This window comes from Pongo abelii, chromosome 10 (genome assembly GCF_028885655.2).
Source record: "Pongo abelii isolate AG06213 chromosome 10, NHGRI_mPonAbe1-v2.0_pri, whole genome shotgun sequence".
Classification (NCBI taxonomy): domain Eukaryota; kingdom Metazoa; phylum Chordata; class Mammalia; order Primates; family Hominidae; genus Pongo; species Pongo abelii.
In genome coordinates this window covers 76,361,697-76,389,044 of record NC_071995.2, presented here as the reverse complement: position 1 = coordinate 76,389,044, position 27,348 = coordinate 76,361,697, and the positions used below count along the sequence as shown (strand labels likewise).

General features: G+C 33.3%; 1 protein-coding gene across 12 annotated transcripts in view; it reads right to left on the bottom strand.

Moving 5' to 3' along the window:
* Nucleotides 1-27,348, bottom strand: part of NAV3 (neuron navigator 3) — a 924,032-nt gene that overhangs the window by 14,218 nt on the left and 882,466 nt on the right. For 8 of the 12 annotated variants that reach the window (XM_024256848.3, XM_063712200.1, XM_063712199.1 and 5 more), the window contains 10 exons: nucleotides 23,451-23,572; nucleotides 22,414-22,434; nucleotides 21,560-21,732; nucleotides 19,193-19,346; nucleotides 17,816-17,990; nucleotides 13,092-13,189; nucleotides 10,452-10,547; nucleotides 10,020-10,188; nucleotides 8,587-8,822; nucleotides 1,193-1,347 (listed from right to left, as the gene is read on the bottom strand). In XM_024256848.3, coding sequence (XP_024112616.2) covers nucleotides 1,193-1,347; nucleotides 8,587-8,822; nucleotides 10,020-10,188; nucleotides 10,452-10,547; nucleotides 13,092-13,189; nucleotides 17,816-17,990; nucleotides 19,193-19,346; nucleotides 21,560-21,732; nucleotides 22,414-22,434; nucleotides 23,451-23,572 — 1,399 coding nt within the window. The remainder of the gene's footprint in view (nucleotides 1-1,192; nucleotides 1,348-8,586; nucleotides 8,823-10,019; nucleotides 10,189-10,451; nucleotides 10,548-13,091; nucleotides 13,190-17,815; nucleotides 17,991-19,192; nucleotides 19,347-21,559; nucleotides 21,733-22,413; nucleotides 22,435-23,450; nucleotides 23,573-27,348) is intronic. The other 4 variants (XM_024256849.3, XM_024256851.3, XM_063712201.1 and 1 more) reach the window with 1 other exon arrangement.

Genomic DNA, 27,348 nt, shown 5'->3' with positions numbered 1-27,348 from the left:
TAAATAGAAAATTTTAATTTACTGGAGGTAAAAGTGATTAATTCATTAAAATTATCTTGGAAAACTACTAGGATAGATATGGATTATTCCATTTCAATATTTGTCTTTTAAAGGGTAATCCTGTAATGGAAAATGACAAAGATCACTGGACTAGAAATTGATACTTGAGTTTCTAATTCCAGTTCTGGAATCAAGGCAAGGCATTTTCTCTCTCTGAGCCTGAGTTTATTTGTAATTTACATTATTTGACTAAAGAGTTTAGTTAGTATAATCATAGGGGTTTTGTCCCACTCTAACATCTTATAATGCTTATGATAAAATTTATTAATTTTTACTATTTTAATATTTCATAGTTATGTTAAAGATTATTAATATTGTGAGAAAATTTGTATTCTTTCAATCTTTATTTTATGTTGATCGTTCATAACTTCCAAAAATCTCTAGCAGAGATATTTGGAATATTTGGCACTATTAAAACTAATTATTTTATGTTGATATTCTTATATGTCCTTTCTTTAGAGGCCATGCCACAATGAATCTTTAGTAGGTTTTAAAATTTTTGAATACCTTACTTTAACCTTTCCTGTTACTGTAAATAGTTAAAAATCATACTCATTAATAGAGGGAGCTACATCTGAATGTATTAAGTTTATCTGTATAGAAAGGTTGAATTTAAACTTTAATATGAACTGAGAATGAAACCAGAGCTCTAAAGGCTCCAGTTAGTTTTTAATTTCCCTGATTAAAACTATTCCATCATTGATGTTGGTTTCACAAATGTTCATCATATCTGCAGAAGCGAACATTATCAAGTAAGTAATGTTTCCATAAGAGTGCCTGGGATATGATTGTTGAATGAATACATAGATATTCTAAGGAATGCATATGGAGTCTTTACAACTATGGTATAATATTAAAGAGAGTTTCTCAAATTAATGGCAGCCATTGTAAGTCTAAAAATAATAACTACTGAGGTAGTTCATATGTTAATTAGCTGGAGTTAATCATTCTACAGTGTACATTTACTTCAAAACATCATGGTGTACACAATCAATATGTATAGTTTTATTTGTCAATTTAAAAAATAAAAATTAAATACTAAAGAAATTTAAAAAATGCATACAGGCACAAGAAGGCAAATTTGATGATAATTATTTCATATTTCATTATTAAAAATATTTGATAAGCATACCATTTGTTGTATTTACAATTGAGAAAACCATTGAAGATATCACTCAGAGAGCCCACATGATGAAGATTATCAAGAATTATTACAACTGGGAGCTCCACTCCATTATTATCAGCACTGCACTGTTCAGCCAGGTTAGCTAGATATTGTTGCAATTCCTTTTAAAAAATGAAGAAACAGATACATCAATGATAAATTTATACTAAGAGCAAGCAGTTAATATTTTAGGCATAGCACGCTTTGTCCTCTATTCAGTTTCTTTCATTAAAGTCATAGATTATTCAACTGATGTAAAATCTTTTCCTACAAATCAAAAACCATATATTGCGACAGAATAATTTTTTTAAATGAAAGTGAGAAAAAGGAAAGCAATGGAAGATCCAGTACCAAACACCTGCAGCAAATATAAAAGTATAAACATGACGGCATATTTCTAAGTGGTTTTCTCCCTGAAAGAAAAGCCAAAATGAGTTCTAGATATGAACTCTTATGATAAACCACATATATTGAGATTTTATTCTGAGTTTTGGTATTCAATGATAAAAGTAAATTTTAGCAACCTTAATATTTCAAGTATGAACTAAATTCAAAATGGCATTTCTCAGGTTCCACTAATATTTTTAATGTGTTAATTCTAATTCATGTAGATGGGGTATATCTAAAAGTACAGCCATAGGACCTTGATAAAAGTATGCTTATTATTTATTTAAAATCTGCATGCAATTGCTGTAATTTTAAACAAAGACAAAATTTAGCATCTCTTGAGTTTATTGGTTCTTTTACAGGTATTATTCCTGTCTAATAGCTTTTAATCTAAATATGACAACCAGTTTGCTGATTGACTGCTCTCACAGATGGGTAGGCCAGGAACATAATTAGGTTTCTTAAAATTATCCTCATCAGTAAGAACATTTCCATAATATTTGCATATTTACAATGACATTTTCAATTTGCAAATCGTGCTCAGGGTTATAAAACAATTCCATGATTCTGGTTTCTGGCAGCCAGGTAAATACCTGAATTGCTCACTCTAGATGCAACCTCTCTCTGTCTGTAACTGCTGAAATAAAAGTAGCAGATAAAACAATGGGCCAGGATTTTGAGGCATTTAGTAATTTTTATTTATGTTCAAATATAAAAATGTATTAAGGAAATAAAGTACTATTTGTTTTCTATTGAGCTAATCACATAAAATAAGTCTTGCCTAAGTCAGAGAATGCACAAAGATATGTTTAAAACTGTTGAATATTCTGGAGAATTCTATTTACTTTAAAAGAAAAAATAAAATTTATGTCACTAATTTAGCTACATTAAGTCATTCATTCGTTTATAAAATATTCACTGTCTATCTACTGTGTTCACAGCCTTAGACCGAGCCCTGGGTATACAAAAATAGTGAAGTCTGATTCCTGCTATCAATGGAGTTTAAGTAGGTTTAACATTTATTATGAACTGCATCAAATACTTTTACGGACACGAGGTCTAAAAAGGGTAATCAGGCTGTTTTCCCCTGTAAGCTTTAAGAGTTGTCACATTAGGGACTGGAATTTAAATGTTACAAATGATTTCAATATAATATCATAAATATATTATGAGATATGAGAAGTCAAGGGAAGAGATTTAGCCTAGCTGCTGGGTGTCAAGAATGGTTTTCTGGAGGAGGTAACACTGGAGCCTGAGTGGGGTGGTAGGCACACATGTAAATAATGATGAATTTACAAAATGCAAGGTAAAACATTCCATGAGAGAGGATAAAGGAGTCATGTGGCCTATAGGAGGGAAAGAGATTAATTCCAACTGGAGCATCCTGCTGGCACCAGGGATTTAGAGATAAAACATAATTTCTGTCTTTCAGAAACTTAGAGTTGATAAGCAGAGAAGCAGGTCAGCAAGTGATTCACAATACAGTGAAATGTACAAAACATTATAGGGAGACATAAGAGAGGCATCTAATCCAGACTTAAGGTTCATAGAAAAACAGAGTACAGTGGTTAAAAGGGAAAATAAAGCAAAAAATAATAATAATAATAAAAAGGATTGAAATCTAAAGAATAAAAAGTAAAACCTGAAAAGTTTAAGTATATGATGTGTTTTGGGAAATAAGTGTTCTGTTGTTATAGAAAAATATAGTACATTCTACTGGTGGTGGCAATAAAAAAGAAAAAAAGACTTTGAATCCATGCAGAAGAAGTTGCATTTTATTATACAAACAAGTATGGAACATTGATATGTTTGTTTGCTTCTTTGTTTTCAGTAGAGGAAAGCAATTTATTTATCCAAGGAAACAGAAATGTGAAAGATAGAAGAATTAATTAGAAAAGGAAATAGCATTTAAGAAGCTTATTACCTTCCTGGAATAGAAGGTCAGGCATATACATATATAACTGTAATTCACAGTCAAAATAATACATTACTTCAAAAAAGTATAGATCAAAGATTTTGTTTATAGTATGTAAAGATTGCTTGTAGCATCTGGAAAAGGTGTGGTGGTGGCAGTATTATCTGCTATTATTCCCTTATTTTTAAGATTGGGTAATATCTTGATGCTTAAACACAACAGAAGAGCTTTCCAAATAGAGAAGAATAACGAGTCAGAAACATGAAAATATGATATACATGTAGGAAAAAAGCTAAGAATACGTGTTTTGTGAAAGGAAATGGTGCTAATGAAATTGTAAAGGAAACTGCAACCTTAAATGATTAGTAAGATCACTGGACATTTCCTTTTGGCAGTGAAGAAACATTCTCCTGGTGACCTGAGTAAGTAGTCACAATGGCGATTTAACATGTGGTGAGCATATTGAAAGGAAGAAGCAAGACCAGCCAAGAGAATGTTGAAATTATTGAAGCCTAGAGATACTAAGGGACTGAACAAGGAACAATGTGATGTTTTTGATCTAGTACAGAAATCTATAAGAAAATATTGAAAAAATTTTAATCTGATCAGATTTTAATTATGAAAAGATATTCTATGTTCCATGAGGTGAATGAATACATACACATATATATATACACATTCCCAAAATAATAGAATAAAGCATACCAATATGTTAATAATAACCATTTCTGCTTGGTACAATTACGCTCAATTATATTTATTTTTGTCTACCACGAAATGGGTTTTGTAGAACCACCACAGGTTTTCGTATTCAGGTACTCAGTTAATGTTGGCCAAAGAAAAAGTTGAATTAATAAACTTCCATGTGCCAAAAAAAAAAAGAGAGAAGGGAAATTTAAAGGAAATCATGTATCGAGCAGTTAAAAAATAATTGTAGAAATCCAAGAAACAACAGAGGAGGATGCTAATCTGGGGTGGAGGGTGGTTTTGTTGGAAAGCAATGGAAGAGGATAAACTTATAATATGTGTTTGGGGCTGAAATTGTCAATTCTCAACATGTATATTTACTAGGTGAATACAAACATATGTGTAGGATGATAGAAAGCTTACAAATTTGGGAGAATGGGCATGGCTGATAGTGTTTAATTGAAGTCAACCACACAAGTCAACCCAAGTTGAAGCCACGAGAGTCATCCAAAGGAGAATAAAATGAGAGAGAACAGAATAGTTCATTATAAAGGAAAACAGTTTCATTTACTGGGAAGTGAAGGAAGAGCAGAGAGAAAAAAAAACTGAAAAGCAATTTACCAGGGAGCAGGAAACAAGGAGAAAATGATAACATGAACGTCAGAAAGAGAGAGTGGGGAGGCACAAAGGAATTGAATTTCATAATTAGCAGGTCACTGGGTCATTTTTGGACAATCAGAGCCTTTAGATTCTAATTGTAATGTGGCTTTCTTTCATCTTGAGAGGGTAGTGGATCCCTTGGGAATCTGATGGTAGGTATGAACCAATGGATGTAGAAACAGGCAAACACAAATATACTTTTTTCATATAACTTAGGAGTTTTTCACAGATTCCCTTGAAATAACTTCATGATACCCACTCTAGCTTGATGAAAATAAAATCTTAGATTGAGGCACTGATGCACTGGCATTAAAAGTCTTTTTTCCAGATCTAGTCAGGTAGAAGGAAACAGGCATATCTACCAGATGGGAGTTGGCAATGAGATGAATCCCATACTCTGAAACTACAGGTGGAACACCACAGTTAAATAAAAGCAGTAGATCACTGCTTTCTCAGATGCTGACTCCAGACACACTAAAAAGGAAGCTATCAAGTCCAGTTTTCTGATCTCTTCCAACCTAACATTCCAAACGGCTTCAGCTGGCCACGTATTCTCTACTAAATCCATCTCTAGCCTTCTGGGCCTACTATATCAAATGTCACAAAGTGTAATTGTTTATGTGTACTGCTGTCAATCAAAATATTCCAGCTGGCAGCTTGAGGGAGGGCTTGAAGTGTGGGAAGAGGAACAGAATGTAAAGTGCAGAGGTACCAAAAACATGAAAAGATGTTTTTCATTTGATGATTTGTGGTTCGAGTTTCTTCTTTTTTTCTGAATCAGTAAGTGCTTTTTGGATTTGTCTCTTCAGTGCTATCTATGGCACAGCATAAAGTGCGTCAGCATTTACACAGCTCCAGGTTTTCAGGAACAGGATTTATTATTCCATGCCTCATTAGCATTTTACTTCAGTAAATCTATGCTGTTGATATCTCTAACACAATCTCATCTTGTCATCCCCTCTTTTTTAATATTTATCCTCACTTACCCTCACCCCCAACTCCCAGGAAAATGGGGTATTCTCTGTCAATTTGGCAAAAATTGTCCAAATTTTCTGGCAGTGAGTTTGTATTCAGCATTACTGATAGCTTGTTCATATCTTAAAGCCATAAGGAATAACATAAAAAATAAATATTTTTTAGTTATACTTTGTGCTTTCTTGGGAATGAATGCTATTGTGATTTGTTCAAGAGTTTCTTTCTGGGCTGGGCACAGCAGCTCATGCCTGTAATCCCAGCATTTTGGGAGGCCGAGGCAGGTGGATCACGAGGTCAGGGGATTGAGACCATCCTGCTAACACGGTGAAACCCCCTCTATACTAAAAATAAAAATTAAAAAAATTAGCCGGGTGTGGTGGTGGGCACCTGTAGTCTCAGCTACTCGGGAGGCTGAGGCAGAAGAATTGCTTGAACCCGGGAGGCAGAGGTTGCAGTGAGCCGAGATCGTGCCACTGCACTCCAGCTTGGGCAACAGAGCAGGACTCTGTCTCAAAAAAAAAAATAAATAAAAATAAAATAAAATAAAATAATAAAACTAAAAAAATAAAAAGAGTTTCTTCCTATGACTGTTTCCTAGCATCATTAGCTCTGCCAATGCTTGGCAATGCTTTTCCCCTGCCCATTATTTTGCAATGAAGTACTGAACTGGCCTAATAATGGCACAAATAGCCTGTCCTCTGAAAAAGCAAAAAATAAGAGTGTTGGAAATATTTCATAAAGAAGTTAATAGGACACTAACATGTTTTTAACAGAACATCTCTAAGTAATAAACTTTTTTTCCTAAGCTGAAATATATACATATAGATAGACAGACAGATAGATAGATAGATAGATAGATAGATAGATAGATAGACAGGCATATTTTTTAGGGAAAGCTATGTTTTAAAATTAATGGGAATTACATATTTTGTTTTAGCATGTCAACTACATTCTAATGAAGCTTCATCTATTTAATTCAAAACTTGATTTTAAGTGATCCTCAACTTTATCAAAATGTAATGGTCTCCTCCAATAAATCTATTTTGCTCTTATTTTCTAAACACTTTTTTGTTTCGTAAAAGAAGTACCTTCTAAAGAGTTTTTTCATACCAATATTGAGGAAGAAACAAACACTGAGGATAACTAAGAGGCCTTTCAAACCTTTCATATTTTTTGGCTGAAAATATTTAAAACTGTGCTAAAAGGGTTTTATACAAAGATATGAGGAGACAGAATTCACAGGAAGCATTAAACATGTCAGCTGAAGCAAACAGACAATTGTGTTCTTCCTACTTTTGCTCAGAGAAGAGTCAAATATTCTACCTTAGGTTCTATGTCTTTCTTGAGATGGTGGTTGAACCACAATTTGAATACGTCTCAGTTCCAAGGAAATACTCAGAATTTATGTATTGCATTTATTTAACTTTAAGAGATCCTATTATGTTTTACGTATGTCGTTCTTGAAGGATACATATAAACAGTTTTGAACAAAGATGTGTGTGTGGTTGTGCGTGTATGTGCGTGCGCACTGTGCATATGTGTGTGTGTGTTTGTGAGAGAAATCTTCACTGGGAGCCAAGGGCTATAATTAAAATTTGCAAGCAACTCTTATATTTTGCTTGCTACTTGTGCTGTTCTCTCTCTCTCACACACACACACAGACACACACAGGCACACACATACTCATTTATTTAGTCTTTAGAATAGCCCTACTATTTTCCTCATTTTACAGGTGAGAAAATTAATAATTTTTGTTCATTAAGCTATATGCCTGGCTTATTTCAAGAATCTAATGGGTTTGGCCTGCTCTTGGGAGTCACGTTTATTTCTGAAAATTTGCAGACTTAAGGTTTCTGAGAAACTGGGACAGTTTAGATCATTGAATCAGGTTATCCTTGAAAGAGTAATATGACCTAGTATAATTGGGGTTCCCTCAAGGTATTGCTTATAATAGTTGCAGTTTCCAAAGAGAAACTTTTAGGTTTCATTGATTCAGACTTTAATAAATAATTACAGGTAAAAATAAGTTAGTGTTAAAAATATGTTAGCCATCAACTATTTCCTTTTTAGGATTTTTTATTTTACTCAGAAAATAAGAAAGTACTGGTTACGTTGTATAGGCCCTCATGCCTTTTCAATATCTGAGTGTTCAGGCTGATTACTATGGCATATTAGACCTTAGATGGTGGTGAAATTGAATGTTGTTAAGTTTCCTAGGGTTCCTAAACAAAAATTTTAAGGAGATGTGACATAAGCAAATTGCTGTTCCCAGAATTTCTGCTTGGAATATTCTAATTATTGCCAAATCTCCATTGCTCCAAAATCCATGTTATTTCCTACTTATCTATTAAGATCCAACAAACTATTACCCCTTTATAAAGCTCTGATTCCTCCAAGAAAAGTTATTCTTCCTTGTTGCTCATGCACAGACCTCTTTCTACTGTAACACTTTCTAGGTGGATGTCTAAGAGAAACTATGCCATTGGGGACCTGTCATATTATTCTGTATATTCCCAGTACCTTGGGGAGTACCTGATAACTGAATGTTACTGAAAATAGTAGTCTTGTTCAAATTCATGAAACAGAGTTTGGTCACTCACCAGTTATAATTCTAGTAAAAAAAAGATGGATATTCTTTTCCATGTACAACATGGAAGTCTCACAAAATCTTATAATTTGATTGCTTAAAACACTTATGGATAAATTGCAGCTGTTCTCTTAGAATTCTGTAACATACCTTACTTGACTTGTGGTCCACATTAAAAGTGGCAATTGCATCCTCTGTTTTTTTCCTCCCAGATTTGGTTATTACATATTCAGCAAGTTTGTTTGCCAAATAGGTCTTTCCAGTACCACTCGGTCCTGAGAGTATAATTCTGTGATGCTCCATCAACAAGTTAAAGTACCTTTGGGTAATTGGTTTAGGAATCAGCGTATCAAAAACAAAACTGTCCAAACTATTTTCTTCTACCCCTGAAAGGAGAAACAAAAGAAATAGCATGATTTATTGATCTACATAAGCTAGAATTTAAAATATCATGCTAAACAGCAACAGCATTGTTAGTCATAGGAATAGAGTCCTTGCAAAATAATTTCCTAGATATTTCTGTCCCACAATTATGTGTTGCCATTTCAAGGAAGAAAACATATCAGTAATATGGCGGAGTGAACATCTAAACAAAAGCAAGCTGTTTCTTTTTCTTCAGGCTTCACCCCACTGTCTACTTCTTGTTTTCACTTATGTTTCCAGAGAGAAATGGAAGCATTATAAATGCTATCATAACATCTTTTATTGAAGATGATTATCTTTGTTAAGAATAAATATGAAGATTATAAGAATAAATGTGAAGAATAAATGTGAAGATTATACACACACACACCCACATATATATATATGGGTGTATGTGTGTTCTTTCTTTTACTTTCTCTTCTCCCCATCACCTTATTCTCTTCTATCTCTCATTATGCATCCTAGTTGTACAACCACTCAAGCTTTTGAAGAATACAAATTGTTATGTTTGGCAAGGAATTAAGAAAGGAGCAACAGTATCTCCTTTCTCAATTACCTTTATCCTAAAATCAAATATTGACAAATTCCTCTATTAATTCACAGTTTATATAGATGTATCCTGATTCTTTAACATAAATAAACAAGGAATTATGAAGACAAAGATGCTGCAGATATTATATTAGCCTATAATTAATCACATCATCTAAAGCAAAGAAAATTCTCAGAACTTTCCATCCTTGATTCTTAACTTCTATTCCCTATTCCTGGGGGGTATTTATTAGACATACACATTTTAAAATCAAAGATATATCAATGAATATGTAACTTTGGAATACACACTAAATGTTTTGAATCCTCCTGTAATGAAAGGTGATAATGAAGAAAATCCAGAAATTTGAAATTCCTAAATCACATTCCTTTTTGTGAGTCTTGAATCTTCAAATCCCAGAACCCAAAGAATTAAATTTCCTTATATTCTAGTGTTTTTAGTAGGATTGTAGTATTTAATAGTTTTGGTATGAAATGAGTCATATTGATTTTTAAAATACTACAGAGTTTTCAAATAGAAAAATTTTAAGGGAAACTGGCCAAAAAGGGGCAGGGGGCAGAATAAAATGTTGCTAAAAATTATATTTCTGCCTTGCTTTTTTCATTTTTACCTTTGAGATTCACAGTGATGATGTTATTATCTCCAACAAGGTATCCACAAGGCAGCAATTCAGGCACTTCTAGGTTATGGGATCTAATTAAGTCTCCTATACAGTAGCTAGCAATGCAGTCAGAGCTCAGACCAAGGCTAGTGGATGTATCAATTCGGAATACATATTCCTACAATGGTACACACAAAAAATAAAGTCAAAACAGGTTCAACTCATCTATGACAAATACATAACTCACAGGGATATAGAGCTAGTTGTCAAGAATATTAGAAATGGGTAATATAAGAACTGTTAATATCAAATAGCACAAACAGAAAGCTTTCCTTATTTGAGGAGAGGAAAAGAAGATGTGTCTCTGCTATTGAAGTTAAGGAAAACAATTAAAGAGAAACATATTTGAAAAGTACTATTAGGGTGTCTTGCACAACATACCTTAAAGAGACGTCTTATTACACTATCTAAGACATCCCACTTGGTTTTTCCACTAACACCAATGGATCCTATCAAATATGCCTGAGACTTTTGATCCTAAATAAGAACAAAATAAAGTAAGATAAAATCCAACCGTGTATCTTTTTTATTACTATGTTTTCTACTAAAATTAGTTAATGCAGTTGTTGTTAAGACTAAACTATTTATTAAACCTGTGGCTTCTATAGTAACAGACACACATGGTGGATTATATAAAATAAAACATATTTCATCCAACTAACCAAGCAAACAAATAAAATAACAGCAATAGCAACAGCAACAAGAAAGAAAGAGATGAGATAAAGCAGCATGTCAAGGAAAACTGATTCGTGACCTGTTCCGTAGAAGGCAAAGATGAAGGAATCTGAAAGAATACTCTTGCATTATAATGCAGTGGATACCTTCTTAAAGAGAAGCAGCTTGGTAGGAGGGAAATGGTGAGAGAGACTGAACAGAACCATATTATATGAATTCTAGAACTTTATCTTACTATTTTGTGATCTTATCTTTGATAAGTCCAAAACTCAGTTGTTTTATTAATTTTAATCTAGAATCCAATCTCGCTTTAAAATGTGTTATCTATGATAATATAAGGCATTTCCATACCTACAAAACAGGTTCCATTTTGAATTTATCAGAAATTCTATGTTTAAAAGACCTTGCCAGAGAAACCTACAGGATTCGTTTCATCAAGCAAGTAATTATTTTATAATAAACATAATGGTTCCAAATCTTTTTGTAGGATGGGATTTTGAGAAATTTCTACATATATTAGAAAGGTAAATAATTCAAAATTTGTGGTCTAGCTAGAGCCTCTATTATGATGACCAGAAATGGTTAATGAAATAGTGATTATGATTCCAGTAGATATAATTAGATAGTTGACATATTATAATCCTGGTTCTAGTCACCAAGTATGTTATCATTAAGGGGTGGTAGAATAATCACTGAGTCATGGGTTAGAAGATATGGATTCTATAACACATAATATCTACCACCTAATTAAGAAATGTGACCTTAGGTAAATCACTTAGCTGGCTCAGACCCTCAATCTCTTAATCTGTAATATTTAGCACCATAAGGGTAAATGGTTATCACCATTATTCAGGTATAATCTGAGTTAGAATCCAATACTTTTGCAGAATAAGTTGAGAAATCCACAGCTGACAATTGTGATTTGTGTTACTATTGTTATGAAATGATATTTGTGTCTCCTCAAAATTCATACATGGAAGCCCTAACTTCCAAATTGATGGTATTAGGAGATGAGGTCTTTGGGAGGTAATTAGGATTAAATGAGATCATAATGGTGGGACTTTCATGATGGGATTACTGGGTAAAGTAAATAATTCAGGATTTGTAGTCTTTCTCTCTTCCTACCTACAGACACTGAGGTAAGACTGTGTGAGGACACAGCATGAATTCCACCACCTGCAATGCAAAAAGAGAGCCCTCACCAGGAACCAAATCAGCTAGCACCTTGATCTTGGACTCGCTAGCCTCCAGAACTGTGAGAAAATAAATTTCTGTTGTTTAGGCCACCTAGTCTGTTATTTTATTATGGAAGTCCAGGTAGAATAAGACAAGTACTTTCATGGAAGCTTTTTTAGAAAAAAATGTTCAAAGGCATTGTCTGTTAGAATTACTGTGAACAGGAAATCTTATTTTTCAGTGTGTTTATAACCCAGTTAAAATTACTGCTTATGCAATACCTTATAAAAAGCTGCTTTTAAATTAAAGTTAGTTTATGTTTCACTAAGAGTATTACTGTCTCTCACATAAAGACCCACTTGGGAAAAGTAGGTACACATCTGCAGCTCAAGCAGAAAGTTGATGGCATTGGAATCCTTGGAGCATTGGCTTAAGGTAAGAATTCACAAGTGCTATCTTACTTTTCAAACTTAAGTACTTTATTTTAAAATTCTAAAAAAATTTTATTTGCTTGATGTAAAAAAAATTGGATACTTAGAAATTTGTAATTTTGGCCACTCAACTAAAATTTTAACTTAAAATTTGTTTTTGTTGTTGTTTTAAGAAAGGGATAGAGTCAGAATGACATTGCCAATTTGAAGGCAATATTTCATTGCAAAAAAATTAAAATACTTTTCTGGTCATCTAGGACCTTGCTTAAATAGACAAGTAACATCAATGGAATTTGTCCTACCGAGTTGAGTAGAACATGTGTCTTTCTGATTTCTAAAATATTCATTTAGCTTACAGTCTTCCCTTTGTATAAAGACCATATTGACAGCTCTAGTGACTGCACATCATAAACATTACCTATAACCAGTAAGTGAAACCAAAAGAATATGTCAGACAAGATGTTTGCCAAAGAAATAACTATTTTTTAAAGTTTTAGAAATGAGGGGCTGTTAATATTATTTTCAGTGAATGAATGTGAGGTACATGTAAGACACATTTCTACCTCTATGATGATGTCATCCCTTTATTGTCCCTTTCATGTTTGTATGACATATTAAGCTAATGCCAATCCACAATTGTTGTAGGATATTTACCAGATAAAATATTCACACATAAAATACATTTGACTCATGGTAATTCTCATTGTTAGTAATAAAGAGTTTAAGATTAAAGAAGTACCTTTGCTCGACCATAGCCCTTGCTTATGGAGACTATAATTTTCACACTGCGGCCATCTTTATGTCCAGTTGCATCACCAGCATCATCTAGCAAAATATCTATCAAATTTTAAAAGAAAGACATACACAACAGAGTAACATTAGCTCAGATTTGTTTACTGTCATTCTTTTCTCCCTCATAGTTTTATATCTTTCAATGGGATTTTCTTCCCATTCTAGCCTAACTGATTTGAAAAGCCTCAGCTTTCAAGAAGATGAATTACTGTGGTTGGGCTACAGTTTCAATCTAAGAATTTATTTCTGCTTGCAAAGATCTTCACTCAAGTGTTGGGTCACTCACTGACTTTAGATGAGGAAACAAGAGTTTTCTTTTTCTATTACACATAGGTCTGAGTAACACCTGAGTAATATTTAGTCACCATTATAACCATGACAAACTGACAGCCATCTGATTTTTCTATCCAATCTAAAATATCCAAGCTCAATATCCATGTAATTTATAAATGTAAAGGTGCTGAAATTGACTGTCAACTGAAATTATTTTCAAGCATTTGACATAGCCAGCTATATAACTACTCACCTTATCTTTATAATTATTAGGTACTGTTATTGAATTTCAACCGTGGCATTATACTGGAATTATGATTGCTCTCCTGAATCCTTTATGCTAAGAGTTTCAAAACCAAAATAGTATTTCTAGTAATCAGCTAAGAGTTACAGAAGCATGATAAAGCTAGCTACCTTTAAAATATCAGCATTAAAATGGTGATTAAAGATTAACTTTCAAAATATATTACACCAGATTAATTTCCAATTTGGAGAATTATTAAGGCAAACTATCCCAAATATATGTTTTCCTTTAATAATAATACTATCATAGAACCACGCTTAATATTAAGACAGTGTTCTGTGGATAAATGAAACTCCATTACATTGTAAAGAGCACATGTTCCTGGTGAAAAGAGGACTCAACTGCTCTGACAATAAATTTATAGAAAAAAAGGTTATGACTATAGCATCATAGAAATCAACACTCTAATAAGATGGCCTCCGAAAATAGAATGGTTTCTATTATCTTAATAAACCTGCACATTGCGCACATGTACCATAAAACTTAAAGTATAATAATAATAGTAATAAAAAAAGAAAAAAATAATAATTAAGCATATGTAATTTTGAAAGTAAGCAATAAAAATACTCTAAGATCATAACAATTAGAAACAACTTTTAGAGCTTGAGAACTTTTAGAACTTTTAGAACTTTGCAATAAATTTTTAAATCATGAAAGATAATCTCCTGCACTGGAGTTTAATTATTTTCCCAAGTTAACATCTTAATAGTCTTTCACCTTTTCACCTACTCCACTCAAAAATAAAACTCTTCCTTAAGTGTCATTTTAATTATCTTGCTCCTTTTTTAGAAGTTTAGAGTGGTTTACCATTGGCTATTGACATCTAGACTTCTGGTAGTTCGTGATCAAATTACTTTAGTACTTGTCTTAATTACTCATAAATGCTCAAAAATATTTGACCAATATTTATAAGCATAAATGGTATCAGAAATTTTGCTGCATATTGGGAATGAATACCAGGATGAGAAAGAAAGTGAATTCCTTGTTTCTTTGGAGTATGTATTTCAGAATAGGTTAAGCACTCTGCTAATATAAACAGGACAATGAAATAGAAAGTAACTGAAGGGAGCCTGCTCTAGATAGATAGGTCATCCTGGAAGGCTTCCTTGAAGAAGTGGTATTTGGAGATAAGACCAGAAGGCTGAGGAATGCTAGACAAGTGAAGAACCAGGGAAAAAGATTCAGTCAACAAAAACAGTGCAAAAGCCTGAGATGTGTGAGCTGGGTATGTTAAAGGAACAGAGAGATGTTTGGGGTAGCAGAAATGTAGAGACAAGGGGAGGGTGAGGAGTAGTATGAAATGATGTGGATGGAAATAAGTATGGACCAAATCACACATGGCCAAGTAGTCCATGGCAAAGGAGGTTGGCCTGGTTGTTGATCCACAGAAGCTGCTTAAATTTGCCTTGGAATATGTTATTCATTTCATGTCATATTTACTTCTAAAAACTACACTTACAATATGAAATTTCTCCTGACAATAGTAGGATAAATATTTACCAAAGATGAGTGAATAACTATTCTTTGCTTTTATTATGTGGCTATTTAAAGCAAAATTAACACGATAGTGAAAAGTCCAGGTCCTGGATTCATCCAAGCTAGGGTTTGATTATTAGTTCTGCTGATTACTAGTTTCATGATCTTGAACAAATTGTTACAGTCACTTTCCTAAGTCTTGGTTTCCTCAGCTATAAAATGGGACTTTAACAGCACCTTCCTGATAGAGTTATTGAGAACATAAAAGATAGTACTTTTAAAGCACTTCATCCTCAGTGTTTACTAAGTTTTGCTCTTCCACCCATTATTTCTGTTTATTCTAACTCCTTCTGTTGACTGTGGGCAGGTCACATCATGACTCTGAATCTCTCCAGTTCAGAGTATATTGACAGGATGGTCACCTGACAAAACAACTCCAGGAAAAACAGCAAGTTCAATGTGAGAGGCTTCTGTATTTTTGTTTGTTTGTTTTTGTTTTGTTTTGTGTTTTACTAGAAAATAAGTCATAGTCCTCTGTCTATGTTTTGAAGGAAGAATTAAAGAGGTCTGTCATTCTGGCTATAATTAAGTAAACTTCTGGCCAAAAACTGAAGCCTTCTCAAACGTCTGTCTTTATGGATGCATGGAACATGCCATTAATATTTCAGGAACTAGATATTTGCCAATTATCCTCTCTCCTGCCTACTTTCTTTATCTTAAGATTAATCATGAAACTTAGAAAGTCTCTCTGTTAAAAAGCCCCAGCATAAAGGCGGTTTTGATTTCCAAGTGTTGAACCCACTACACAAGAGTGAAAGTAATGAAAACAATATGCTGGTTGTGTGATTTAATTTTTTTAGTTCAGACATAAGTATCGCTATTGAAACATAATTAAGGAAATAAGATATATTAAAAATAACTTAGGGAATGGGTAAAAAAAGGTATTAAAAAAACGTAAAACTTGGCTCCTCCTAAAAAATTGCCTTAAATTCTTAATCATGGCCATCAATATGTTAAGACCAATAAACACAGAAATTGTAAATTTAAACTCTTTGATTTTATATTTATCTTTATGAGTTCTATTTTTCCTAGATATTAAGTTTTTTTATATGTGTCTGTTTTTTCTAAACCACCTTCAGTATTACACTTGCCTCCTTCAAACCTTATCATATTTTCATAAAATAAAACAGAATTATATAAAAGGCAGTGAAATCCTACCATTAGTCTGACCTATAAGGTACTGGCCCTTGTCTTTCCCTAGGAGCCAAGCCTGAGGATCCAGAAATGCACTGGTTATTATGAGATGTAGATCTTACTTCACTTTTCTGTCAGGTCCATCAGCAACAAGCCAACATAGAGGATGTTGTTCAGGACTGTCAGATTCTATACATTTAAACATTTGTGTTCTTTCTTTTGTAGAATATTTTGTTGAGTGTGGATAACACTTTATGTACAATTTGCAAACTCAAATTACCATCCGCTCCCACAGTCTTATTTTACCTAATGATCTATAAGTTCATTTAATTCTTGCTTTTTACTTGGCTTCTGACATTAGTTGTACCTGATGCTTATTCTCAGAATTTATTTTCTTCCTCTAATCCCCACCAGAAGTTTATAAAAGTTGTTTTCTTAAATTACAGGGAGTGCCCACTTGCCTTTTACATATAAAATGAAGGCCATTATTTTATATTATGAAGAGCAGCCATAAGCAGAATTTTTAACATTCTGTCTTTTTAGAAGAGATGTGATTCATTGGAAATGTAATCAATATCAGCATGCCATGTCATTTCCCTTCTCCTTCTCCTTCTGTATTTTAATATGATTTAAGGCAAGCAGTGTACTATCTCCATTCTATAATGGAATCTAACGTTGGCTAGGAACATACATATTATTGGTTTCCAAGCGTCATCTTGTGGCCATGCTTCACAATTACCACAGATCCTCATGTAAATATTACCTAGACTAAATTCTCTATCCTTGAAATGATTCTCTTGAATGAACTGTTCCACAGAAACAGCTACACTTTATGCTTGAATGGTTCATCAGATATTAAGATGACATTATGTCATATGATTCTATTTGCAATCGAATCAAAACTGTACCCTTGTTCCATCACTAGTACTGTGTTCTTTATCTTTGTTGGAAATTTAATAGAGCTGCAGACTGGGTGACAGAGCAGCATTGTTGTTTTCTCAGAGTAGCATCATGCAGGGTCATCGAGTCAGATTTAGAAAACAAAGCCTGCTATACTTATAAATGGGTTTTGCACACTTAAAACAATAAAATTCAATGGGGTTGCTATTATTATATCCATAAGTACTAATTATCATCACTGAGAGTATTTTTCATCATCATAATCATGGAGAAAGTACTTCCTAGGGAAAAGTGATTTCTTAAAAATATTATGAAGACCATATCTCTAAGATTGACTTTTGGACAGAGAATGTGCTTTTAAAATTATAACTAAGTAGACTAGATTTATAAGATCAAACTAGGACTATTTCTGAGAATTAGAGTGTAACATTTTTAAGAGTATGTAAAGTTCTCCAAATTCCAGGCTTCCCACCCATTAACTCATGGGCATGCTGTGATTCAGGCAAGCATGTGCACTAAATCACCTGAGGTAACAGCCTCTGTGATGTTCAGATTGTTTAGAGAAAGTCCTAATGACTGCCTGGAAGATGAAGAGGAGGTGCTGCTTGAGGATTCTGACGGTGGCCGAGTAGGCTTAGCTGTGTTACCAGTTTCTGCCTTCAACCGGTCATTTTCAGCTTTCAGTATTTCAATTTCATTCTGTTATGGAGATGGAAAACATGAAAAAGATTGAGTTGGTTTGATTGAGAAAATAGCATCAAATCTTTTGTCAGAGTTAATTAGCTTGTTTGTTAAATAAAACATGTTAATATGCTAAATAAATAAATATAAGATATGAAATAGGATTTCCTTCCCAAGAAGGAAATTTAACCTTTTTCTCTCTCACACATTATAAATTCCTGAATTCACAAATATAGACAATCCAACCATTTGACATGTTTATCATTATTTTTTAATTAAATCATGTGTTTGAGAATTTTTCCAGGACTTGGTCTCATTTGAATTGAGAAAAATATGATGAAATCATTCATAACACTTCTCATTTTAAAGATGATGTCAAAATGATCTTATAAGTATATAACGCCATTTGTAATATTGTTATAAATCCGTGAACAGTTGAAAGACAGAGCAAAACAAAAATAATGTAAATAAGGTGATTTAAAATTACTCCAAAATCATATCTAACATCTGAAAAAGTTTTTTTTTCCTTCCAATCGGGACACTAAGCTCATAAAAAAACAACAAAAGCCTTTAGATGAACAAATACAGTGGCAGATGAATCTCCTCAGCAATGAGCTTTTCTTATTGTAGTCATCTGTGGTACCAAGTGATTACTGTTATACAATAATAAAATGAAAACTTAGTCTGAGCACAGACTGGTTCTGAATTTAGCCTTTAGATGTTTTTTAAAAAAATACAAAAGCTTTACTGTTACAGATGGCATTCTAAATCACTTTTACTTTCGTATTCAGAAAGCTTGTGTTGAATTTCTACAGTTTCCTCATTACTTTTGTATTTCAGTAGAAAACTGGTGAAAGTATGTGAAAATCAGATTTCAAAAGAACAGGCAAAAAGCCAAAATAAAAGTAAATGATGGAAAAGTGAAGAAGCAAGAATTGTAGTAGCTTTTCTAAAAACTTAGCTTTCAACCTGAATCAAATCACTAGTACAGTATCCTGAATGGTTCTTGAATACAAACTTGCCAGTTTGCACTCCCACTTCCAAACTTGGATTTGACAAAATTCTCAATTCAGTACTAAGAAATGAGTTGCGAAGACTGAATAAACAGAGTACATTTCTAAGGTGGGTTTAGTGGAATTTATTCTGTGTTAACCAAGAGAACAGAATAAGCAGCATTTTTTTGTTTCTCCATTTTATTCCTTGAAAGTTTGAGCACCAACCTGCATCCGGTTCATGGCTTCCCGGATCTGATCAAGATGATGAGCAGAGCTGAGGGCCTCCAGCCGAATATCCGTTAATTTTAATTCCTTTTCTCTGAGCTCGCTCTTCAGCTGCAGAATTATCTCTGCCTCAGCTTCTGTGCATTCACAGATCCTGAAGAAGGAAACAAACAGAATCAGTGGCCTGGGGAAGCCAGAGGATTAAGAAAAGCACTGCCTCTTTTAAAGGCTGAACTGCAATATTATCCAGCAGGTACAGATATGGTGTGCTGCTGGCAAAACCTAGAGAAAAGGAGAAAGAGTTTTACAAACAGTTATGCATTCACAGGTTCAAAATGGAAGTAGATTTTTCTTTTAATCTTTTTTTCTGTTTTTTAAAGTTTAAAAATAGTCTACTATTACTGAGTATAAAGTAATCCTAAAAATTCTTTTATTGGTGATATTTATAGGCAGAAAAGTCATAGATTACTACATTTCATTCCAACATTTTCAAGGGACTTAAACCTCTATTTGCAACATGTGACTATTCTTTCATAAAAGCAGTTATTACATTCTTAAAATGTTGATTTCTTCTTTTGTAAAATTGTGCAAAAAAAAGCTTTGCCAAAATACTGTCTTTAATTACCATAAAAATCCAATATAAACATTGTAGAAAATAAATTAGAGAGATTACTTTTGGACATTTAAACAATGGGTGAGTTATATAACCTTCCTATTAGGCTCAGCTGATTTAGGAGATCACAGCTAAATCAAAGGTTTCAACCCCTACTAGCAGGCTAGCTGAGGGCTGTTTGAAGGAAACACATTGTATCCTTGTGTTTTTATTGTTTCGTGGACAGCTTCGCAGGAAATTTGCCGAAAAAATTGTTTTATATTAACTAACATATTTTCCATTTAAAATTTGACAACTAGTTTACTGGCCACAAAATGACAGTGACATGTTCTTCCTTTCTGCATAAATGATAAAATTATGTAGGCAAAGCACAGTGGCCCTGTTCTATATGAGTTCTATGCTAGTTGTTGTCATGGGCATACAAGGAAATTAGGTTTAAATAGTAACTAACACAGAGAATTATCTCACCAGAACACTTTTCTATATTCGAAAAGTGTTCGTTCTTGTACAGTAGTCCCCCACAATTATAGTTTATCCACAATTTTAGTTTCTGTGGTTTAAGTTACCTACAGTCAAACATGGTCCAAAAATATTACAGTATTTTGGGCCAGGTGTGGTGACTCGCACCTGTAATCCCAGCACTTTGGGAGGCCGAGGCGGGTGAATCACTTGAGGTCAGGAGTTCGAGACGAGCCTAGCCAACATAGTGAAACCCCGTCTTTACTAAAAATACAAAAAATTAGCCAGGCGTGGTGGTGCACGCCTGTAAACCAGCTACGCAGGAGGTTGAGACAGGAGAATCGCTTGAACCCGGGAGGCAGAGGTTGCAGTGAGCCGAGATCTTGACATTGCACTTGAGCTTGGGTGACAGAGTGAGACTTTGTTTCAAAAAAAAAAAAAAAAAAATACACTATTTTGAGGAAGATAGAGACCACATTAATATAACTATTGTCACAAAAGATTGTTGTAATTGTTCTATTATTGCTGTTAATCACTTATTGTGCCTAATTTTTAAATTAAATTTTATCATATGTAGGTATGCATGTATAGAAAAAAAAACATAGTATACATAGGGCTTGGTGCTATCTATGGTTTCAGGCATCCACTGGGGGTCTTGGAAAGTACCCCTGGTGGATAAGGGGGGGCTACTGTACTACCAAAAAGTGGGCTATCATAAAAATGCTAGGTTAGATTAACTAATAGAATCAAAGAAAACTGGATTGCAGGTTGATTTTAGGAAACCAAATTTTAGTTGAAAAAACAGAAAGAGAAGGTATTTATTGTTGAAATGCATGTGAGTGATTTTAGAAAAAGCAAAAGCAAACACTACTTAGGTTAGAACGTGGATCTTTGCAGTTTTCATGCATCGCACTCCACTTTACCGAGATCTATGCTTGTAGATCACAGGGCCATTTTGTCGTTTCTTTGGTGGCCAGACAAGGGGTGACCTGTATGTACATACAGTTAGACAGATACATGGACAAATGCCCATGAAAAGAAGTGAGAATCATGATTTAGAAAACTGGAGAATGAGATCAAGAAACACTTGAATTCTAACATATGAAAATGAAAAAGAAAAATGAAAATGAAAGAAACCAATGAAAGAGAAATATGAAAAGAGAAACTAATGCTGTCCATCATTCTCAGAAAAATCTGAAAATAATTGGTACAGATATGGTTAGAACATAAATATGGCCTTCATCTAAAATTGTTTTTAAAAAATATGTCTGCATTTTGCAGAAGGAGCAACTTACGCTGAAGCAGATTGTGAGGGCTTCATGGATGCTGAGCCACAGTCACCAGCATTATGGGGTAACTTGGGGGATGCTGGAAGGGATGAATCAGTAAGCTCTTCAATGTCAGAATGTGATGAAGGAGGCTTGGTGGACTTTTTCTTCCCAAAGGCTTGTTTGAAAGAACTTCTCAGCTGAAAGAAGGACAGAAATTACCCTTCTTGTCTATTTGCACTTGGAGAGCTTTTGCTTTGGGGCGTTAGTTTGCAGATGCCATCCTAGCCACTGCCTGGGGTCAGTATGTACAAGCAGAGTATTAACAATTGCAGCACAGTATCTCTAAAAAAAAAACGATACCGTGTTTTGTGTGTTCATTTTATTCTTGTATTAATCCAGCGCAGAGCAAACATGGAAGGCTTTTAAATAGTGCAAGGTCAAGGGCATGGCTGTCAGAGCACTCATTTAAAACTAAGTACCTTGAAGGGATCTCCATTCCCAATGCTTCTCTCTTCAAGGCAATTTGTTTTAAATGGCCACTTTAGCGCTACAGTCAAGTCATGTCCTGCTGACAGTACAAACTTAAAAAGCAAAATGAAATCAAATTCACCTAACACTTCATTAATTGTGATTTTTCTATTCAAATTTTCCAGTCCCAGACTACTCAAAACCAGAATTGGTATCCCCTACAGCTCTATTCAGAAAGTGGTTTTACATCTCTTTAAAATTTGAGATTAAAATGAAAAGACACAAAGAAAAGACATACAAGGTAATCTGTTTTAAAAGGTATAAAAGCCTACTGCCAAAATGAATAGCATTCATGCCAAGGTAGGGTTTTTTTATAGATGCATGCCAAATTGTCCACGGTTTATATTCACCTCACTTCCTCTAGAGTTCACCTTGCAGAAACATGAAAGAGTGTGGAATTACAAATCAAGGGAATGAAGGCTGATCAGTATTTTAAAATATTACCTGTATAAACATTTTTTAAGACAAAAAGATATTTCTTTCATTATTTATAGAAAGCACTCCAGTAAAATCCTCTGATAATTATGTCTGGATTTCATCAAGAGTTGTATTTACTCAAAATCTACATTTTTTTTTTTTTTTGGTATTAAAAGAAATCATTGACTCCATTATTTTTAAATTTTTTGCAGTAACAGTATCTTCCCCTCGGCTGTTTAGCTATTGATCAATATCATAAATTATATCACTAGCAAACTTAAGGTACAGTTCTGTTAAAGTGCATTTCTATATTTCTGCTATATTCTCTTGGTTAAAAACACCAAGCAGACACTAACGTGGTTGATTTCTTTTAGGGTGAAACTATTCACACGGTAAGCCCTGTTGATTCCACAGGCGGAAGGAGAGTTTCATGGTTTATTCTTTCCCTTTATTAACTCCTGTTCTCCTCCTTTTCCTCCTAGACCACTATCACCATCATCATCATCATCATCATTTTTTCACTTTTCCTTCATCTCTACCCCCACAAGAAACCCCTATTTTACGCCATTTATTCACAGATGTTATCTTATTTTTCTTTAGTGTAACTCTATAGTTATACTACACAGTTTCTACAGTTATACTATAGAAAAATAATATAACATCTGTGAATAAATGGTATTCACAAATAAATATAGTTGCTATTAACTGTCTTTTTATTAGTAAGAATATTCAGGCCCCTCAAAAGGTCTAGATATAGTGGTGATTCAAACCCAAGTTTAGTCCCAACATTAAAATGTATGCTTTTCAGTACATGCCACTCCAATTTTGGTGATGAGTGCAGCATTTGAGGTGTCAGTAACTTGAATGGGACACTTTGTAAACTACTGCAGATCACTAAAGCCCCAAAGAAAAAGTCCTAACACATTATGCATTAATAAGCTTCTGAATTAGATGAAGGATGGTGACTTACCCAGTTTTTCTTTTTCTTCTTCTTGGAGTCAGCATCATTACCACTGCCAATACTGGAATGGCTTGTGGCACTGTTGATACTAGAAACACTTTCAGAGGAATGCTGTCTTCTGATGCGAAGATCTAGCAATAGAGGGAGAGTATCACATTGGCTCATGAAGAGTCTCCATCTGAACAAATAAGTCTTTTAGGTCTTTTGAGAGGAAGTTCTCTAATAAAGGTCAACGAGGCTTTGTACAGATAATTTCAATGCAGTTTTGACTTTAGAAGTTTAATAAAGTACAACCATATTTGTTTTAATTAACTGAGTTATCTACATCAAGATTTAATGGGAATCTCATATAAGTCCATAGCCCTGGCAGTTTAATGAGTTCTCAGTTTTGTCTAAAATTAAATGCTATGCTAGTGATTTCTACTGAATACCTGGATCAAGCAGCTCTACCAAAATGATTTGTTCTGAATGATTAATTTAAAAGAGTAAATGGAAACTCATAATAGAATGAGAATGAATTGTGCCTTTTAATATTTGTGTTTCAAATGCAGTTACTAGAGCCAAATGTATTAACTTTCCATTTCATAGAATCATACCATATTAGAGCCAAAACAAAATTTGAAGTCATGTAAGCACATAATCTCACAGATGAGGAAACTGAAGTGAAAAGAAGTTAAGTAATTTGGCCAAAGTCAAAAAGCCAATGAAAGGCAGATCCTCCAAAGAAAGCCTAGGTAGACTGAGTTTGTGAGTTAAACAGAGGACATATTTAAGACAGTGCAATTCTTCCAACGTACCCCACTGCCTGCCCATGACTTATTATAGAATAGTAATAGTAATACCAATAACAAATAATAATCAAACTAGGTTTTACAATATGCTTGATATGTCCCTGGAGTACCTAATTTTATTCTTAAAGCAAACCACTGAAATGAGTTTAATTACCAAATGTAACTTTCACATGGTCACATAGCTGAAAAATAGTGAAGCCAGGCTCAGCCTTAGGCTGATTCTAATACCCATTGTGTTAACAGCCATGTACGCAGCATATGGTATGGCCTTGCTTAACTTCTAAGAGCAAGCAGTGCTTCTTTAGTCAAGATATTTTGAAGATAATAGCATTTGATATTTAATCATGTTTAAAGGTATCCATTTCTTTTATACAAGCAACTATAAGATTTATTTATAGTTATTAAAAATAAAACAAACTGAAAATTTTCCTACCTAAAATGCACTAGTATTAAGTATTACTGCGACACTAAGTTGTGCTTCAAGTCACATTTGCTTTTAGCCCATTTCCGTTAATATACTTATTGGCATCAAGGCAGATTAGTCAAGCAAAAAAATCTCAGTGGAAGTTGTAAGATGTCAAAATTTACTATAAAGCTGACAAAGTTTCCAAAAAACTAATACCATAAAATCAAGCCTCTTCAATTGACTGATTTACTGAATAGTAAAAATGATCCATGGCAACAAAACTACAACTGGTTGCTTTCAAAATATATAATAAATGAGTACGTATGGATTGATAGACATGTAATATGTGTATTTACATACATATATGTGTGTGTGTGTATATGTGTATCCTTACCTTCATATACATATATATCAATAAGTCGCTTAATTTTTCTACTGAGGCAATCGTGCTGAAAAATTTTATAGGAAGAAACATATACAGCTTTTTTTTTTTTTTTTTTTTAGAATCCCTAGAATTCGTCCCTTAACATTGTTTTAAAAAGTAATGATGAGAACATTAACTGGTTTTGCACGCCAAAACATTACCAACTCCTAAACCTAAGTCAAGGTTTTCATTTAGGAGGTTTTAATTCAACAATAAAGGAATCCGGTATTCTTTAATCAACTAAAATGGAAGTCATATAAATAGACAATAGAAGAATATGTGTAGGTATTTCTTCGTGCTTTAAATTTTTGCTGTGATTGGCCATTAGCTTTTTGAAAAAGAAGTAGCATTTGCTAGCTCGTTCCTAATAATTAACTTTCACAAATAGAAAAGCAAAAAGTATTAAAGTATTTCAGAATTTTTATTATATCCAGAATTAATAAATTGTGTTTGACTTCTTTAATACTAAATTTTTAAAAAGATAGTAATCCTAGGTCAAAAGTAGTCCTTGGAAGTATCAGTTACCTTCAATTATGACTGCATTCACCAATAAAGATTAGCAAAGCCATCATATTAGTAATATTGTGAAATGAAGGAAATGCATTTTACTCTTCCCTAACAATTTCTTTTTTAGTGCTTGTAAGTATTTAATTCTGTATATGGGGCATCATAAAGTTCAGTAAAGAATGGCTAACCAAATGAATATCAGCAATCTGAATTAATGGAGAAGTCTATTTTTAAAGTGAAATTTTCAGGTATGTGTTTGTTCACTCTTCATTTTCCATCTCCCATCCTCTGTGTCACCACTGCCCCAGTTCAAGCTACCAACATAACCTTTACAGCAAGTATAGCTATTGAACTTACTCATCTTCAAACCATTCTATAAACAATAGCTAGAAAAATCTTTTTTAAAAGGCAAACTTCATCATCACTCCCCCACTTAAGACTTTCAATAACTTCTCACTTTAATAAGAATAGATAAAAAAATCCAACTTCTAAATATGGCCTACAATCCCTCAGTAATCTTGTCAGTTCTTAACTCATCAACCGTGTTCTTCTTATTACATGTTTGCTTAGTATTTTCCTTACATTAGTTCCATAAAGGAACTAATGTATTTTCTGCCTCAAAGCTCTTTTGAAATACTCCTCCTTCAGTGCTTATAAAGTGATTGACAATTATTCCTTGGATATTCACTTAAATATTATTACCTTGGAATAATCTTCCCTGACTATGTAACCTCCAGTAGGTTCCTTGGTACCCTCCTTCCCTATGGCACCCATTATTGTCCATCTTGGAACTTATAGCTGTTTTGGTATACATGTTCAGCTTCACCAATGATCACATACATTCATTTACTTTCTGCTCTCCCACTAGACTAAAAGTTCTATGGAGACAAAAACCGTATCTATTTTGTTTACCATTATAAATTCCAAACTTTGTATTGCTATACAAGCATATGGCACGTGGTATCAATCAATACATAGTGTTAAATAAATTTGATTCTAATTTTTCATTCAATATAACTATGTTTGCCTATCACTATTTCTTAAAAACAAATTAGTGCTGACAGAATTTTAATACATGTGTTATCCAACTATATTTGGTATATCTTAAGGAAAAACAATTCCATATTTACACAGAAGTAGTGACTTAGAAAGCAGTGGTACATTTTGAAAAATAAAGGTAAAATTTTCTATTACCTTCAACTTTCAAATTTCTTATCACAAATATTATTTTTGCAGTGGATTGTGAGCTCCATGACCACAGGGTAATTTTTTAAATCTTTGTATTTTAAGCTCTGATAATGCCTATACTTAATAGCAGGTGTTTAAATATGTTTGTAAACAAAAATATTTTATTATAGACTATAGTCATTTATCAAACTTTGTTAATGAATGTGATGCATTAATTTAGAGAAAATAGAAACACATTCACAAATTGGTGCTTGGTTTTGTGATAGTCAGGCCTGTCTATAAAACTGTTGCCTCATTCCAAATATATCTTTTAAGATCATATGTTAAAAATATATATTACCTAAATATTTTAAGGGCCTCTAAAAGTGAATTTCAATGTGATTTCCAATATAAATTTATATGCCATACAATTACTTTATAACCCATGGAAAGGCACATAATTAGTCCAACTGACTATTTTTTCCATGTAATGTCAATGGTCAATGTGATAAGAATCACTTTGTGTTCATTAAATTTAATGCTGAGTTTTAATATTACAGAAACACAATCTAACTATCTTGTATACATTCAATCCTTTATAACCAGTGGTTT